General features: G+C 35.3%; 2 protein-coding genes across 3 annotated transcripts; one reads left to right on the forward strand and one right to left on the reverse strand.

The window, feature by feature from the left end:
* Window positions 1–211: 211 nt before the first annotated feature.
* On the reverse strand, window positions 212–4,155 carry LOC113725242 (uncharacterized). Of its 2 annotated transcripts, none has more exons than XM_027248285.2 (8): window positions 3,527–4,155; window positions 2,417–2,564; window positions 2,166–2,316; window positions 1,950–2,075; window positions 1,774–1,854; window positions 1,369–1,561; window positions 1,025–1,295; window positions 212–865 (listed from the first exon to the last, which is right to left on the reverse strand). In XM_027248285.2, exons 1-8 carry the CDS (start codon window positions 3,722–3,724, stop codon window positions 600–602), a joined length of 1,434 nt encoding a protein of 477 aa, XP_027104086.1. In that variant the 5' UTR covers window positions 3,725–4,155; the 3' UTR covers window positions 212–599. The 2 variants fall into 2 exon arrangements, with proteins under 2 accessions (XP_027104086.1, XP_027104087.1); XM_027248286.2 differs by having other exon boundaries at window positions 212–862; window positions 3,527–4,139.
* An 11,189-nt stretch (window positions 4,156–15,344) lies between these two features.
* Window positions 15,345–19,565, forward strand: LOC113725243 (cytochrome P450 714A1). Its single transcript, XM_027248287.2, has 5 exons — window positions 15,345–15,753; window positions 17,792–18,018; window positions 18,141–18,391; window positions 18,492–18,858; window positions 19,029–19,565. Exons 1-5 carry the CDS (start codon window positions 15,426–15,428, stop codon window positions 19,470–19,472), a joined length of 1,617 nt encoding a protein of 538 aa, XP_027104088.2. The 5' UTR covers window positions 15,345–15,425; the 3' UTR covers window positions 19,473–19,565.
* The last annotated feature ends 176 nt before the right edge of the window (window positions 19,566–19,741 follow it).

Consider the following 19,741-nt stretch of genomic DNA (forward strand, 5'->3'; position numbering starts at 1 on the left):
AAAATGCTGGTTCAAATGAGTTTATTAGGATTAACCCTACTAGGTTTTAAGTAGGTAGCACATCCGACCAATTACAGAAATGGAGGAAGCAGCTTTGTCCCAACCAACTACAAAGACATCAATATGATGATACCAATTAACACCACGTCATATTTCCTTGGGTGACAAGAGGTGAAGGGAAGCAGCTAAAGTGGAGCTGGAGAGCATCATATTCAGGTTAAACCAAATGGATCACTATGCAATACATATATCAACAAACAGCTGCTTGTCAATTCAATATCCACATACATCATTCCGACAACCCTAGATTCAAGCTGCATCTACAGGACAAAAACTAGTTTCCTGCTCAAAATGAGCAATTCAAGAACACAATACGGGAAAATTATGACATGATAGAGTATCCCCGCTTTTGAGGGACAACATAAAGAGCTAAATGGTCACATAAAACAGAAGAAAATAAAAAGAAAGCTAAACCACTTGAAATGCTTCTAATGATACAAGAGTCCCAGCCAACTCCAGCAATGCGGGGTGCAAAATGAACTGGCCATATGGAGAAGAACCAAGCAAACATGGGTGCCTGGTACAAACATCAGATCACCCTAGTTTGACCACACATGGACCAGGCCAAGCCTATTTCCAGTATAAATCTCATTGCGCTCTTCATCGTAGAAAAGGGCAGTAATGTCTTCCAGTGCCTCTGCAACTGTGCTCCTTACTTTAGCAGCTTGGACCCGTTTCTGTGAATTGCAACTTCTCCCACCACAACTAGAACTGCAACAGCAGTCGTCCAGGGGAGAGCTGTTGCTTACTTTTATTTTAGCAAGGCATTTTCCTGTCAGAATGTTGCTGATATTGATCGAACCTGCTGCAGGCCACCATATAGAAATCAATGGATGTTAGATGCAACTGTAACTCGGCAAACATCACTTTTTGGACACAATAAACAGTTTGCATGCACAACCAATAAATTCAATTCTTATTAATAGAACCATTCAAAATCATCCAATTCCCACAAAAAACATACCATTTCCTTCTGATAATGGATCATCAGAATCAGCTTTGCAATAAGAAATAATTAGGTCCTGATCACTGGTGATGTAAATATTATTAGTGTTGCAGTCCGGATGCCACAACAGATGATCCTCAAACGAGGTAACCAGCTCACCACGGAAATTCCAAACAGCCACAGTACGATTTCTGAATGTCAAGAACAACTGGTTTTCATACAGAAATATGAATGCTGATGGGGTCATGAATTCAGTTCTGCTAACTTCAGTTAACTCAGAATTGCGGACCTACAAAAGATAGTTGTCTGAGTTTGGCTGCTAACAGATAAAAAGGTATCACAAGATTGTATCAAACACTTACGTCGAGAATCTGGAGATTCTCATTTTCCTGCTTGACAAGAAGCTTTTCATTGAACTGTTCAATGAAATCCACCTTTTTGTTCCGATGAAGGAGATGGTTAAAAGATTTGAGAACAGTCCCATCCTCAATTGACAGAATTTGCAGCGGAACATGACCACAGGCTTTGGTAAATATCAATAACATGATTCCAGGACTGTTATCCCATGACAAAGAACAAGATCAATTACATTCTAACGATCTGCACTGCAGATAACATGCCAATCCAGGCAAATAAAAATAACTGATCCAAGAACTAAACACAAAATTTGTAACACAAAACTCCACTTGTTATCCTTTGCAGGTGCCAGCATAGGGAATTGCAAACAATCTACTGGTCAATGCAACATCAAGAATTAGACAAATTACCTGATTTTAATCTCTTGAACATTCTTATCTGATATTGAGTACAGCATCGTGTAGTTCTTCAAGTCAAAAACTTTGTATATGCTGATTAAGAAATCATGACCGAAACAACTTCAGTACCGTTGACAACTCTTGCTAATGAATTATAAGTAACCAACTGGATGGTATTCAACACCTACCTATCCTGTGCAGAATATGTGAGAACCTTCCCATTAACATCATCAAATTCCACAAAACCGGGCCATTTCAATGACTCTGACTCAAAAAGAGGGAAACCAGCATCTGGTTTACCCCTTCGGATGTATCTGATATAAGGTGTAGGAGTGTGTGTATCAGTTAGAAAAACACTGCAGGACAAAAAGAAGGCTTTTGCAAGCAAGTGATAGAATTCATACTCAATCCTTGTAGTTCTGCACTTGAGTGAGCTGAAATTATCTGAAGCATAAACTGAAACAGTGATAAGTGAATCGTTGTTTTTATTATAAAACAAGCTTCTTATAACCTCATCAGGGCTGACATTCAAAAAGCATATCCTCTCGTTAGTCTCTGCACCCATCAATTCAACTGTATAAGTTTCAACAAAAGGGTGCAGAAAACAGTGCAAAGAATACAATTCACAAAATAATCTTTGATTCCAAATGCATACCACGACTAAATGCTGCACAAACACCAGATTGTGCAAGAGCAAAAACAATATCACGAGCAGCTACTATTTCTATTATTTTTGATCGTTTCCGAAGAAACGGAAGTACCACAGAACACTGTCCCTTCGGATCATGGGTATCATATTCCTCCTGTTGAAAATATATACCAAGTTAATCATCACAAGGAAAATTTATTAACAGACAAATACTACCCCAATATATGGAAAATGAATGTACTAATAGTTTAAATTGAATCATGAAGAAATCCAAAATAGAAATGACTCCCCTGAATAAAAAGAAAACCGATCCGATACGCATCTAAAGTTCCAGCTGTCAATCTAGGTAGACAAGTGTCTAGACATCAAATCAACGCTTCCACGTCACAGGAACACCAACTTGCTTTTACTTCAGACAAATGACCCAACCAATACAACAACATCATAATACGATTGATGATAGGCAATAAAAATCATAGCCCTGAATGGTAAATATGACAGCTGACACATCTCTTTATCTGTGTCTATATCGCCAGTAACGTATAACACGCAATTCTTTTCAGAAAACTTCCTTTTTGGTTTATATAATCTAGTACTTTCAAACAGTCAGATGATTTTCAAAGCCCGCCTAAATTTAAAGATAACAAATAAGGCACAAAAGTACAAGATCAGCACTGGGGCTTCCCTCAATCTCCTCCAAAATATCAATCAAACTCCATAACCCACAAGTTTCAGTAACAATTTCACATGCGTTACTAGTTTACAGCTCAATCAGACCTACAATTTGTGCTAATTCTAAAATTAAAAAAAAATTAATTTCAGATAAAATGTATAATGAACAGAAGCATTGAACATAGTTAACTGCAAATTTAAGGGAGATCAACACCGGGATTATCCCAAAAAATTCCCAGGAAGAAAGATCAATCAAGTAATAAAAACCCCAACTTCATCAGTAGTACCAAAGTTATTAAACCTAAGAACAAAATTCACACACATTTTCCTGGGCAAGAAGCACTTAAAATGATGCAGATGATTATATACCAGCACAAGCTAAATTTAAATCTCCATAAAACTTTAAAGAAGAGGCCCATAAAGGGGACAAAATAAAATCCGGACCTGTAATCGAATGTTCCGAAACCGTTCTTGGGCATCACTCATACTGAAAGCACGGTCACGCCGGGAGGAAATCTCCCGCCTTTGAAGCTTCTTAACGCTGTTCACAAAACCATCCATCCCTCCGCGAGGGCGCTTCTTGGCCACCACTCGCCGTCCAGAGCACGGCCGGGGACTCGCCGTTATTCTCCTACCATCCATTATCAAAACCCTAAAAAAACTAATACAACAACAGAAACAATTTTTTACAAGCAGAAAAAAAAATTCCCGAACTCCAAATTATTTACAGAGAAGATTTTTCCCGGGTATATATGCCATCTCAGCTTCTCAAACTCCTCAATTAGAAAAACCCTAAAAATCTCAGAACCCAATTTGAAAAATTAGAGCTTTTGTAGCCCCAGCCCCAGGTCCTGAGAGATTTTCTAACCGCAATTAAGTCTCTCTTTCTACATATGGAACTGTAAAAATCAATCCTTTTCTACCAACAGCGAGAAGTGCGCATTTTATTGAGTATAGTTCCCTTTCTCTGTAAATAGAGGAGTGACAGTGGGGGAAGGACCGGGACTGGAGACGCAGGGAAGGGGAACGGAAAGGGCCGGGGGGGAGGGGTCGATGCTTGCGAAGTATGTCTTAAAGTGTAACAGAGAGGAGGAATGTGTCCGAATTTAAAATGGATTTGGCGTCCGACCGACTCGTCTCACAGATCCGGATTCAAAATGATTAGACACTAGTGTTTCAAAATTTGGGAAATATTTATTTACACTATACTTTTTTTTTTATTATTTGTATTCCCACTATCATTTTTATTATATAATTTTTATTTATTAGATTATATGATATAATAAATAGTGAATGTGTAAATAATTTTTTTAAAATTATTGTGTTATAATAATTCTTACCCCCTCCTATCCCATAATGATAATAGCCTCATTTCCATTCCACTGATTAAAAAATGTATAGTTAACGTAATCATTTTTGTTAAGTACTTTCCTCATATTCCCTCCCAAGTTTAGTGTTGTTTGGAGTGCTTACTAATAGAATAAGTAACTAAAGATGGTCTGCCTACTTAATTTTAAAATTTTCATTATTTGTATTCATTGTTTAAAATGTCGTGATTTGCATAGGTGGACTTAAATGTAAATTAAATATGAGCATAACAATAAATTAATAATTTAACATTAAATATGGACATAATAGTAAATTGACAAATCAACTAGCCTGTAATTTAAAAGAGTCACAAAAAAGAGTTTTTGTTTATTATTGGCCTATAGTGTGTTTCGATAGAAGTTTATTTGAAATGTTTGTTTGAGACAATTACTGTGACACTTTTTGTGATGTGATGTATGTGAAATAAAAAAGTGATTGGAAAGATAAAAAGATGTATTGAAATTTGTGTTTATGATGCAAATAATTAATTTCTTCGGAAATCATCCCAATCCAGTGAATCTATTCCTTTTACCTTCGTGCATGTTTTCCAGAATCTCATCATCCCATGTGAAGTGCTAGTAGCAAATTATTTGTTTAGAGGGCTAATTATGCTGGTCGCCACTTTTGATATTATCAGCCATTAATTTGTTTAAATTTTCTTTTGATATTGCAATTTTTGTTTACACAAGTGTGTTTTTTGGTGGACCTTGTGGATTAATCTTTGTGTAGTTGAGGATTACTTGTTCGTTGACAGTTGCAGATGTTAACTCTTTGGCGTATATTTTAAGATTGGCTAAATGAGAAACTCTACTAACTATCGGGAGGATGTTGAGAGTGTCGGTTACCCTAAAAGTAATCAAAGGCTGTGGCATTTTCATCAACACGTTAAAAATTTTAAAGCTTTTAGTCTTCATTACAGCTTCCACTATTACCTTTTTTTTTTTAAAAAAAAAAAAATGTGTTCTTTACATTGTTGAGAATAAAATTAATGTTATTTATATACACAGTTAGTATATACAAAATTAACCTCTAAAACAAATGTCGTCGCAATCTGCTTTAAGTACCATATAATAACTTGAGGATTAATCTTTCCTACACTGAACTGTCAGCATTAGATGGATGATAACCATGCAAAAGTTGAATTTCAATGGATGATAATTATGCAAACGCATGTCATGAATTAAACGGTGAAAGTGTATACACGGTCGGTGTATAAATATTTACTCATAACTTAATACCATGTAAGTTTTTGCGATTTCATCCTTCCTCCATATCATTTGCTTTTGTGGCTTCTTTCTAACCAAAATACTTTGCAAGAATATTCAGTTCATCTAATCTTCTTCTTCTTTTGTTGGCTTTGTTTGTTTTTCCTTCGTTGGTTTTAGACGCAGTCGCAGAACTCCATGGTCCTTGTGCTGGACTTCCAGTATTCTGAGAATGTGTGAAGTTGGGCTATTTTTTGACCCAACAGCAAATTTTTTTGGTTTTTACAAGCATATCGGGCTTTTGCATGCTGGATCAGCCATATAAAGGCTTATGCTCATCCATGGGTTAGTTATTACGAATTGAGTGCTTAGAAAACATGGATAGAATCATTGTTTACAAAAAAAAAAAAAAAAAGAAGAAATCAATTAATGGTGTTTGATTTTTAGACTGCAATTAATTCACGGTGTTTGGAAGTTTTCCCATTCCAAAGCTAACTGCCAATTTTGCTGAGGACTCCTGAATCCTTTCCGCCTGCAATGATGTATGAGTACAGCAGCTTTCCTTAACCTCATCGCCCTCAGACCTTCTATTGAAAGAGCACCGGTAAAGAAGATATTTAAATTTATATTTAAAAAAAAAAAGATTGGTAGTAGTTATCCAAAAGACCGAGCCTGGGCTTGAAGCGACAACACAAACATGTCTAATCCAGGAGAAGAACTGATGGTTCAGAAATCCAATGGCCCATGACAACGGGAGTTTCGATAGCTCCAGGCCATACGGTTAACAGCATGGCCCACGAAAATTGGTCGGCAAGATCCATTATTGTTCCCTTCTCCAGTTCCTATGTTTCCTCTATAGCCGGCCGATTCTGAAAGCACCAGCGGCTGCACTGTGCCACGGTAGTTGACGGTTTAGCGCGCATCCAGTTTCCTGATGAATGACAGGAAAGGGGACGTCAACGATAGTCAATAACAACGTTGTAATTTATCGTTAATCATTTGTATAATTTTAAATAGAAAAAAATATTTAAAACGTCCCTTACAATTTATAAAAAATATTTTTTTGTTCTTCACTTAACCTGTTTAAAAGGTAAAATTCACCTCTTGATCTTCTCTTTTAAAAAAAAAAAAAAAAAATTTATTGTGGGTATTCCATTTGATCTTGTATCCGTTTTCCATCAAGAAAAGAATATATTAAAACAAGAGATGCTTTCAATTAGCAGTAGTATATTTGACTATTTAGCTGTGGTAACATCTAAATATTTTATTTTATTTTTGATGATCAAGAACCAAATCCACTACAAATGAGCGCAAATAACTGCGGCCGTGCCACCACGTGAGGCCGAGAGGAGCTCTCAATTCCAAAAAGTCCAGACTATTTTCGTACTTTAATCTCTCTCACGCGTGCTCGTGAACAGCTCGATTCGATTACAGTCCTATTCCAAGCCACTTTCGTACTTTAATCTCTCCAACAACACATAATGGATCATGATGATGATTCCTGCTTGCTTGCTTGCTTGCTGATCTTCTTGTGTTTTTACTACTATGTAATTATTTTTTCATACATTTTTTGAGTGCGTAGAGGTAGCCTCACGTCTGGATTCCGGTGATTGGAGCCAAGCAGCAGTTTAAGCTGACGGCATTGAATTAGTGTCGCTATTAATGAACAAGTCCAACACGAAATCCAATACTTAACATTTGATTATATGGACGGGTATGTAACTTACAATTGGTCAGGTGGCAAGTAGCTTTCGTATGCGGTTTAATTAATGAAATTAGCAATTAACTAATTGTATTGGTTGGTTGCTACATTCTTTTTCATCTAGTCCTAGTATAAAAGTGCGTTCCCAATTGAACATGTAGGCAAAATCAAGTACACATCCATGTGGTCACATGTTTACTACATTCATCGGGAAAAGGTTGTCGAAAATATATCTCCTAATTTATGTTCTTTTTTTCAGCTCCCCGCTTTTCAAATAATTAATTGTGTTGATTTCTCATAAAATCAAATTGAACTAATTCCGACCACTTTTTTAGCATGAAATTGATACCGATGTGAAATTAGACGATTCCAATGTAGAAAAAATTGGCATGTGCGCTCACATGTCACCAATTATAAAAAATAATCATATATGGAGTCAATTTTAGGCTCTCTCTCTCTACCAACTTTTCTCATCTTCTCAATAGACCGCCATAAATTTTATTTTTTTAATTTTTCTAATAAAGTTTCTACTAAATTTTTTTAATAAGAATTCTCTATTTTTTTCTAGGGGTTTCTAATGAGAAATTTTTTCCAGTAAGAATTCTGATTTATCTTACTAGAAGATAACTGTACGTATTTGTTATTTCTAGTGCATGTTTAACCTACCATCAAGGCAATGATATAAATCAAATCGTGTTGGACGATCTGTAGTAATTCGGTTAACGAAATTTGTTTTTATCCACAAAAAAAAAAGGAGTCAAATTTATATACACTAACAATGTCTACATTATTACGGTTGAATGTATGATACATATGTATAATTTATATTTCAAATTCAACTTTAGATTAATTATCATGTATCAAATGGTGATAGTATATGCACTGTTAATGAATGAATGATTAATCCTTATATTTATTCAAATGCACAAATTAATCTCCTAATTCAAAGCCCTAAATTCAAAATTGATCCCACTGAGACAAACAGAAACAAAAACTTTCTTATGAATCAAGTGAAATTCAAAACTAAAAATTCTCAGCCTCTTAATAAAATGTTTTTATGTCTACGTCGTAAAAGTCGACAGCCACCTTGGTCCTGAACATGTCCATCATGTGATAATTAGCTTTTTATTTTATTTCCACAACTGATCCATCTACGCCTTATTGCAGCCAAATCATAATTGCATTTAGAACTTATTCCGTAGCCTTCACGGCTATATCATCCGAAGACAAATCATTATGCCTTCTTTTAGGCTTTTTTCTTTGTTATCGCTTGATTTATTGGGCTGCCGAACCCCTTGTGCGGTTTCATGAAATTGTCGGATCTTTTTCACTTGCCGTTTTACCTAATTTGTGCTTTTTGGAATAAATTTAATTAGCTTCCATTATAGGTGTCAAACAAATTCATTTAGTTAAATTTACCCATATCTATCCATGAATAGATGGATATGAGTATCTTATATTTTTACATACGGGTATAAATTGATTACCCAATAATACCCATTTAATTTTTTAGTTAAATTTACCCGTACACGTCCATGAATATCTTATATTTTTACATATGGGTATAAATGGGTTATCCAATATACATTTGTTTCATTATTATTATTATTATTATTATTATTATTATTATTATTATTATTATTATTATTTATTGGTTTTGTGTTATCATTTTATTTTCTCTTTGTTTGTTAACTTGCTCATTTTTCAGCATTATCAATTTATGACAAGTTTTAGCCTCTTTTCCTATATTTTCAAAATAAAATTTTAAATTTACACACCAAAAAATGCCAGGAGTTCAAAATTTTTGGATTAAATTTTTATGTTAATTTTTATAGTACTTAGTTCTAATTTTTATATTATTATTGTTCATTTATTAATAGTATGTAATTTTGTGACATCGAGAAGGGATGGAAAAAAATTGGTAATTAGGCTTATTGAGCATTATAAGTAAATATTTAAAACTAATGATGGGTGCAAAGGGTAGTATAAATTGATAATTTAGTTTGCAAAAATGAATTTAAATGAGTTTACAAAAAATTAAAATAAATGGATTATAAATGGATAATTAAGTTATCTAATTTATTTTTTAACTTACCAATATATATTCATTTAATTAAATGGATATAAAAGAGTTGACTTATTTATACCCATTACCCATTACTCATTTAAACCAAACCAAATCCATCCAAATCACCCATTGTGACACCTCTAGCTTTCATAATTGGTATAAAATATGTTAATTAATGTGAGCTGCTTGTGCTTAATTTTCCAATTGGGAATTGCCCTATTTGATGTTGTAAAGCTTGTCACGTGGTGATCTCATAAATATTTCTGGTAAACATATTGATGCATTTTATGTAGGGGCGGCAATGGGGTGGGGTTGGGGCGGGGGACACCTCCCCCAACCCCCGTCCCATTGCATTTTAATTCCCCCCGCCCCCGCCGGCCCCGTTTCTCCCGCGGGGGCACCCGCGAGGTTAAAAAAATTTTATTATATAATTTCATTATAATTAATAAAGTACTAAAATATCAACACATCATTAAATTATTAGTCATTGTAACTTCACAATTAAAACTCATAAAAATGATTAAACAAAGGTTATTTGAATACAATCTAATATGATATAACAAATATAACTAAAATAATCAAATTTTCACTTTTGATACAAATACAATCACTAAATTATTATTGTATTTTTTTTAGAAACAAGTGTTATTGTATTAAATGTAGTTAGGAATTTAAAATAAAGCAATTAATAAATTTAGTATAAATAATTAATAATTTTTGTTAATATACATGTATAATTAGTAATATAATTGATAATATCATTATATATATAATTATGTACATATATATATTTTCAAACGGGTGGCGGGGCGGGGGGTGGGACGGGGAAGTATACCCCCACCCCCGCCCCATTTCTAAACGGGGGGAAAAAATTCCTCCCCGTCCCTGCCCCGCCCCACCCCACCCCCCACCGCAACCCTCGCCCCAATGATTTCCCGCGGGTGCTCGCTCCCATTGCCATCCCTAATTTTATGTTTTGTGAGGCCTTCAAATTTATCATTTGAAATATGAAGGATAAAACGAAACAAACATAATACGTTAGGCACAATTTTGGTATTATTTCAAAGTTATATATATATATATATATGTGTGTGTGTGTGTATAATCAACGGAGACTAAATTTAATCTCGAAAGTTTGTTATTTTCCCTTTTCTCTTGGAAAAAAAATCATACAACTAACCCGTAATAGTGGAAAAGTTTGTCGTTGAGAGGAAGCAAGCTTACAATTAACGCGGCCTCTATCCAAATTGGACATGTAGATCGGCGGCGTTCCTTTGCACCTGAATGTATTCGTTTTCTTATATTCTTGAAAAAGAGATGTCACTCCTTTGGTGCGCGAAATTGTGACACTCTTTTTTGATTGACAATGATTTAATAATGGGGGGTGGTGCTATGGCTCAGTCTAGTGAGTGCTACTATATTTTTTCCCTTAGCCATTTTCTTGTAGCATTGAAATCGATCCCCACGGACTGTAAGAAGTGCGTAGCTAATATCTTAATAGAGGTGCGTAGCTAATATCTTAATAGAGTATGCTTTTCGTTTGGTAAAACAGTTGCTTTTGTCACTCGATCAAAGCAGAGTCAAATCAAATCTCCCGCGTACTTTAACAACAAGAAGTGACGTACGGGATAAAAGTTTATAGGCCGTAAAGAACAAAATAGCCTACTGTGATATATATAGTTGTCCTGTAAAAAAAAGTTTTGTGATTTTTATCTCATGATTTGAAGTGATTTGAATAAAATCCTTAAAATAAATGACTTTGAGTAAAATAATAAAAATATCCTTATAATATAAGTAAAAAAAAGCCTGAACAAACAGTTTTGATTCATCGGTTTCATTCACTAACAATATAAGTAAAAATTACAGATTTCTACGAGTTTGAAGCGAAATTAAAGAAGAGCCATGGTAGTTTTATTAAAACCTGAGGGGCAAAACAGGTATATCGTGTCAAAATTTGTCTTTGAAAAATCATTTTTCAAAAGAACTATACGTAATTCCAACGCGTTCACATCAAACGATTTTGATCTAATAATTTTCACCAATTTTTTACTTTATTTTAAATCATGGGATAACGATGCGTATGATTTAAAAACACACGGGACTTTTCTGTAGAATAGCTATACCTTTACCCAAGTTTAAAGGCTCCCGAAATATAAAATTTTATGCAACGTCCAAGAGGATCAAAATTGTTGAATAGAGCACCTATTAATAGGATATTGCATTATTAAGGATGGAATGGAATAAAACATGTCTAGTTCTCACAACAATTGGGCTTAAACATGAATCTCTAAGTTAAGTGACTATTTCCGAAAATAAATGCTATGTTTTCCCCCTAAAAACCTTAGGCGGGTTATTAATCCTAGGATTTTCTTTACTTTCGCTTTCGACATGCTGTGCAGGCTCCGGACTAGGATTGCAAACAAATCGAACCGCTTGCGAACGACATGCTTTGCAGGCTCCGGGGTCCGGGCAATGATGCCTCTCAGGCCACGAGGAAATTGGGTTCATGGTCACAACACACTGGTGCTAGCATTTGAATATGCTTTGTCTTTGTCTAGTTTGAAAATGCTCCTAAGGGGAGTGTATGTCGCTTTTTGATTAAATCACGATTCTTGGACGTATTAGTATTTTCCATACTGGATCTTTATGGCTGCTTCACTTGGCAAAAGTCCTGTCGCATATTGTGTGCTTTGTTGTTTTGGACGTACGGCAGGTTCATATTTTGAATTTGCATCTATACAGGAATATGCGCTCACACACATATAAACTCCTATACGTTAGAAAATTAGGTTAATTTCTTGGAGGTGGTTTCTTATTTTGTATGAAAATAACTAGTTTTCTAATTGTTTTACTTACTTGAGATAGTAACTTAGGAAATTGTATGAGTTTAAGAATTAGAGATTCTTTCCTGTTCAGTATTAAATTAGGCGTTAGCACTTATTTTCAATTATTATTTGAATGCTGGCTAAGTAATTAGATCTATAAATAATTGGGGTTTAGCATACTACAAAAGGGATATGCAGCCTTATACATCGAGTGAGAAAAGGATCCTTACGAGATGAGAAATTATACAAGGATTTGATTTGGGTTCAAATTATATTCTTGTATATAATTTGTTTTCTTATGATAAAGAACTGATTTTTTTCTCTGTGATTGTAGGCTTAATAATGGAATCTAATCGCATTAAAATCTGCGTGTCATTTATTTTCATGCTTGTTTAATAATAGAACCAAACCGTGTTATATTTTATGTGTCATTTATTTTCGTGCTTGTAACTTATTTATCATTAAATTGTTATGTAGTACTTCATATCGTGGTTTATTCTATGGTAGGATTTCCAACACTACATAATTTATTCTGCCATGGGATCCCAACACCATATCGACGCGGGCTTATATCTATATTGGCTCTATTTTGAAAGATCCCATTTGATATATGAGCTGATTCAACCATAAATCATAAAAGACAGGAAGATACTTGGAGTTTAAAACTTTAAATGTCTCAAATTTAATATTTTTATTTCGGTCTGTCTGAGCACTCGTTAAGATGTATGTCAAATGTTTAGATTTTTTTTTAAAAAAATAAGATTAATTAGAAAAAAATATAAATGCAATGGAATTAATTTAGAAAACGTGTATAAATGTAAGATAAAGTAGTAATTGTTAGTATCGATATACATGGTAGGTTGAATGGAATGTAAGTGTGTTAATAAGTAATCATAAAGCACCTGTTAGAAAAATCCGTTCCTTTTAATGCAAGTACGAGCGTATGAATTCAAAATCTTTCGCTTACACTTCCTCTTCGAATCTCTCAACCCATCATTTCCTCCTCCCCATCAAACCTACTAACCTTTTTTTTTTTTTTCTTCCGGAATGATATGTAATTTTATAGATTAACAAAAGCTTTACAGTTTCGAACAAAGGTTCGATGGAACTATACAATTAGTGTAATTCGACGCTGAGCAATCCAAAATTTCTCATCTTGAATGATGCCTAAAGTATATGAGCTAATCCTATTCCTAATTACATGAAATCTACTAGCTAAGAAGATACCCAGTATTCAAGGGTATCTACACCCCAATTTTTTAGTCACTTGTACGCTATTGATTAAAAACTTACACAAATAGAGTTTCAAAGCTCATATTAATTACATCACCGCACTTGTTAATGTGATGCAATTATTGGAAAATCTAGTATAATACATCCCTACCACGCGAGCGTTATTCATTAAAATCAAGTTTTGATCACACTGTGTTTCGTAAGCTATGGAGTTTATGTCACACTCTTCTGTTCTTTTCTCTGTCATTGAATTTGGATAAAAAAAGGTTGTTCTGTCTTGAAAATTCTCTACTAGTTGCTTTGTGTGCTTAATTGGTCACGCATGCATGAAATCCAAATCCCAAGCAATTGACTTCAGGCCATATCCAGTTAACCTTTCTAACTCACTGCTTAATTGAACTTAAATGACAATCAAGTTAAAGTGAAGTTCTTTGGACATTAAGACAAATAAGCATGCATTAGATCAGACAGAAGGCGTTCGTATTATTGACTCCAAAGTCACAATCAAAAGATGCTTCTTGATCAGCATACCTATCGTTTTACCATTCCCTCGATTATTTTCACTGGATCTATAGTCGAATCATCCAATGAATGTCAAGTGGTTGAGATTCTAACTCCCTCATCCTCTGAGTCTTATTGCCCTTCAATGAATTTTTCAAAATTAAAGTAAAAAACAAAATTCAAATTGGATAATATTAATTTTCTAGTAGTTTTTGGTATTTGAACTGGGAATTTTTTTTTTTTTAAGGATCGTATGTCTAAATGATACTTCATCTATCTTGTGAATCCACAAAGTAACATTTTAAAGTCTCTCTCTTAGAATGTGTTTGATAAAATTGAAGTTTGAAAACTGAAATCTGAATCCATTAAGTTATTGAATTGTTAAATACTAAATTTGATACAGCATATCATATTAAGTGATAACACTTATTTTTTGGAGCAAGTTTTGCCTAAAAAATTCAGTGTCATTTAATTAATTCAATTTTTAGTTATCAAATGCATCCGACTATGTTAAAATCTTGATATATTAAATTTAAGTGTTAAATTTAGGTTATCAAATAAGGCTTTAGTGTATGTTAGCCAGCTCTGCATTACCATTAATACTAGAATAATCATAGCAGCTTTTTAATTTATGACTAATAAGTAATAACACCTCATTCTCATTGCATTTTTTTTTTCCAAAAGAACAGGAAGCAGCACCGCCGAAAGTATAATGAAGCATGGAGGCAATCCCACTTCAGAACGGGAAAGATGTGAGAAAAGTTGGGAGTGCAACTTAATGGTCATGAGCCAAATTTTTGGAATAATGACGTCATTGCAATTTCCCAATTTATCAGCTCAGTATTTTTTTTTCTGAATTTTCTAGCAAGTGCATGTTAGACACTGGTTAAAATATTTAAAATTCACCTAACTTATTATTTAAATATATATATTACAATTATCATCATCTCTTACATTTATATACTTTCTCTATTTAATTTACATACCCTCCCTTGTATTTATTTACTTTCCCTAACTTACTATGTATATATATATATATATATATATTAAAATTATTACCTTTCCTTACATTTATTTACTTTTTTTAATTAATATTATATTTTAAAAAATATGATATTTGAAATATATCTTAATGACAGGCACTCGTTAGACAGGCATTTTTTTTTTTTTTGCTTCAGCAAGTAGCATATCACCCAATGACCAATCATTAACATCACATACATATACATATATTTTTTGTTTTCTCAAGGGAATAAAAAGAAAAAAAGGGAGAAAGCAGTTAGCTGCTGGAATTATTAATTTCTCCTCCTCGTAATGCTTTGTCTTGTTCTGTAGCAACTAGCAACCAATTAGTCCCTTCAAGGCCTTTATAAACCAGTTCAAAGCATAGACTTGAAGAGAGCAGCAGAAGCCAAAGTGAAAAAAAAGAAAGAAAAAGAAAATGAAATCCCTTCTCTTCTCCTTTCTCCTCCTCCTCTCTGTCCTTGTATCTCTGAAGAATCTTTCATCTTGGGTCCTTCTGGGCATGCTTCTGATTGGCCTGGCCTCATACTTCCTCAACGTTCTGTGGCTAAAGCCTAAAAGGCTCTTGTGGAAACTTCAGAGGCAAGGAATTAGAGGGCCTTGTCCTTCTTTCCTATATGGAAACGTTCAGGAGATGCAGAAGATTCAGGCTAAAGCCATGAAAGCAGCAAATTTTGGCGAATTTGTGGCCCATGACTACACCTCCACTCTCTTCCCATACTTTGAACAATGGAGAAAAGAATACGGTAACTTCTTATCCTCCTCCTTTGATTATTTTACTAGTAAAAATTCCAGATGCCATTCAAGGTTGCATCACCTTTGACATAAATAAGATATAAACACATTATAGATATTCATTCGTAGTTATCTTTCATTTTACTCATTTGGGTTCATAATTAGAGGGACAGAGACACTTTTATCTTTGAAAAATGCGATAAGGTGCTATCGAGTCCAGTGTTTACGTACATGTTGTCAGCAAAGTTATCTTTAGCGATGAACTAAAGAATCCGGCTTCGTCGGTTGGAGAACTACTTGTGTTTGTTTATTAAAAACATACTTAAGTCTGCTTTGAATTCTTTATCTGATCATCAAAAGTTGATGAGGGCTCTTGAAACATAAAGTAATAATTTTGTCAGGATGCTTTAGAAGTTATTTTGGAGTCATTAACCTTATTACTCCAAAAGCATTTTTATGTCTTAGCCAAGATAAGCTCCGGATTGTCTGGATATTTGTCCTTTTGACAACTACTTCCATCTATCTAAGACAAATAAAAGCAACGAATGCAGAGCTAGGCCTAAAAAAATTAGAAAAGAAGAAAGAGACGTCCTTGATATCCTGGAATAGATCAGCAAAGCAATCTCATTTAGTCCACCCGTGATCGGTAATAGACTGAAAGTGATTAGATTCGATCAATAATTTGGACACATCACTTCCAAGAAAAGAGGGGGTACATGAGTGCTGAGCAAAAAAATTTTTTTTTTTTTTTTTTTTTTTTTGAAAAAAGGAGTACATATGGTAATTTGGTTGAAGGACTGATGAGTCTGTTTCTATAGCATTTTTGTTGTCTTTTTTTTTCCCATACTTGTGTCCTTTAATTTTTGGGGGTCAGGACCTGTGTCTACTTTCTCGATCTCTTGTACTAGCTAAAATGCTGTTTCACTAAAGAACAAGGCATATATAACACCAATCCTTCCTCTTGAAAGATTAGCAATTACTCGGACTTTGGGAGCCTGATCATCTGTTTCTGAATTATTAAATCTCGAATGGCACTGCCATTAGAAGATGGCAAGAGTAACCCATGGTTTAATCCATCAATACTTAACCAAGTACCAGCATTTTAACTTCAGTGCACAACTACACATAAGAATACCCTTTTGTGGTTGGTTAATTGTGACTAGTTATGCTGGACGTAAAAAAATCTAGAGCAACATTTAATTTTGGGTTGCAGCTCAAACTAATAAGTTGCCCTTTTAGAGCTGCACTTTGAATTGCAACCCAGCATTTGATATTCTTTTAAGTCAAGATTGAGCACTGAAACATCCTGGGAAAAAGGACCCGTAATAACAGCAGGTTGCTACATTGAGGCTGTCCGGGCCAGGGGAGAGGGAACCTTCCCTCTACTTTAGAAATGGACTAGATTTGCATCATAAAACCTGATATCAAGTGAGTTTGATTTGGGAAATGGAAGAGATGCTCATCCAAGGATGCAGATATTCATCCATGTTATACCGTAGGAAAGGTACAGATTTTCATGTCTGCCACATCTTTTTTAAGAGTTTCAAAAGCAAAGAAAACAAAGATAGCGACTCTTGCTGAATTGAGATAACAGATGAGGAAACTTTTCCTTATTTGGTCGATGGTCGATGGATGTTTGCCGTTCAAAGCAATAATTGCCCGGGTTATGGGACATGCTTTGACAAACGTGTTAAGTCCTCGTACACTCTTCTGTCAAAGTTGTACGCCCTTTTACTTCAGCACATTTGGGTTATAATGTTTTTATCGGGGAACACTCTGACGGCAATCATGTGCAATTTGTACAATGGTGAAACACACAATCTTTGATTCTCGAATTAGCCTCGCGTCCTTCTAATCAATCATACGCAGCTGCAATTATTTCTACCAGCGGATGTACTGCATGCATGATTGGCCATTGGCCAGACCAATCAATTGTTCACCACGGCCAATCCTTAGCGTTACTTTTGTTTCTACCTCCTATCGTTTTCTGATCTTTCTTTTTTTAGTCCTATGGATCCTTGCATCACTTGGAATTGTTATTGGATACAGGCCCCATATACACATACTCAACAGGAAACAAACGGCATCTGTACGTAAACCATCCGGAGCTAGTCAAGGAGATGAACCTCAGTACTAGTTTGGATCTTGGGAAGCCTTCGTATGTTACCAAAAGGCTTGCACCTATGCTTGGCACTGGAATTTTGAGGTCTAATGGCCATGCATGGGCGCAGCAGAGGAAAATTGTTGCCCCTGAGTTCTTCAGCGACAAGGTCAAGGTAAATAAGTTTGCAATAAACGGAACTGCATATGAGTTGAATTGTACATAATTGACTTGAAAGTTGAAACTAGAGAGTTAATTGCTGTGCGAGTGAGGCTGCTAGATTAAAATTCATTTCAGGGCATGGTAGGTCTGATGTTGCAATCAGCAGAGCCATTGATGGCCAAATGGGAAGCCAGCATTGAAGCCCAAGGCGGAACAACTGCAGAGATCAGAGTGGAGGGGGACCTGAGGGGTGTCTCGGCTGATGTGATATCAAGGGCCTGCTTTGGGAGCTCCTATTTCGAAGGCAAGATGATATTCTCAAAGCTCAGAACCCTCCAGAAAGTCATTGCAAATCAAAGTGTACTTTTTGGTATCCCTACACTGGGGTATGGTGTTTCTTGGCCTATACTTGGATCACATTTTGACACAAAAACAAAGTAAAACGGTACATGTAGAAAGTAACACCTAACATCATCCATTGGGCAGATTTTTTCCAAGCAAACAGCAAAAGGAGATTCGAAGTTTGGAAAAGGAGATAGAGTCGCTGATATGGGAAACCATAGCACAACGCGGAGAAGAATGCTCACAGGAATTTCCATCGGAGAAGGATCTATTGCAACTGATACTAGAAGGGGCTATCAATGATGTGGGCAAGAATTCGTCTAAGAAATTCATTGTCGACAACTGCAAAAATATTTACTTCGCCGGGCACGAGTCCACTGCTGTTGCTATATCATGGTGCTTGATGCTTCTAGCTCTGCACCCAGAATGGCAAGATCGTATCCGCGATGAAATAGCTCAAGTTTGTCCAGATGGCTCAATTGATGCTGATTCTCTCCCCAAGATGAAAATGGTATCCATTTTATGTCAGCGTAGAACTTTATTCACGTCAGTTTTGTCTAGCGTTTTCAAGACGTTAAAGCACCAGACATGAATCTTAATTTGTAATCATTACGAGATTCATAGTTAACAAGGAATAACCTCATTTTTGGCTGCATGCATTTCCTGGCTTTGCTATTGCAGGTGAAAATGGTGATTCATGAAGTGATGCGGTTATATCCACCAGCAGCATTTGTGTCGCGGGAGGCACTTGAAGACGCTCAAATTGGGCACCTACTGGTGCCTAAAGGCGTCTGCATATGGACATTGATACCAACCTTGCATCGTGACCCTGAAATTTGGGGATCAGATGCAAATGAGTTCAAGCCTGAGCGATTTGCAAATGGAATTTCTGGTGCCTGCAAATTGCCTCAAGTTTATGTCCCCTTTGGCGTAGGCCCAAGATTGTGCTTAGGCCGAAATTTTGCTTTGGTTCAAATGAAAGTGGTGATTTCCCTCATAATCTCCAAGTTCACCTTCTCTTTATCTCCCAAGTACCGACATTCTCCAGCTTACCGCATGATCGTAGAACCCGGTCAAGGTGTCCAAATTCTAATTCAAAGATACGAAAGGGCCTCCAGCATGTAACTTCAGCTGGATCAAGTCTTGGAAGTAGCTAAGCTTGTTTATGTTACCTTAAAACTATCCTCCTTTATTTGGGGCACTGTGCTTCTTCCTCCATCTCATCCCCCCCCCCCCCCCCCCCCCTTTTTTTTTCTTAATCTCTTCTTGTTCCCTTATCTGAACTGTTAATTCTCTTCTGGTCCACCATCCTGTTGATTTCATTTAGGCATTGTAGGATAATCTAATTCAGGGGTTAAATTTAATGGATTCAGATCTTAATATATTCAAACTGT

This window comes from Coffea arabica, chromosome 2c (assembly GCF_036785885.1).
Source record: "Coffea arabica cultivar ET-39 chromosome 2c, Coffea Arabica ET-39 HiFi, whole genome shotgun sequence".
Lineage (NCBI taxonomy): Eukaryota > Viridiplantae > Streptophyta > Magnoliopsida > Gentianales > Rubiaceae > Coffea > Coffea arabica.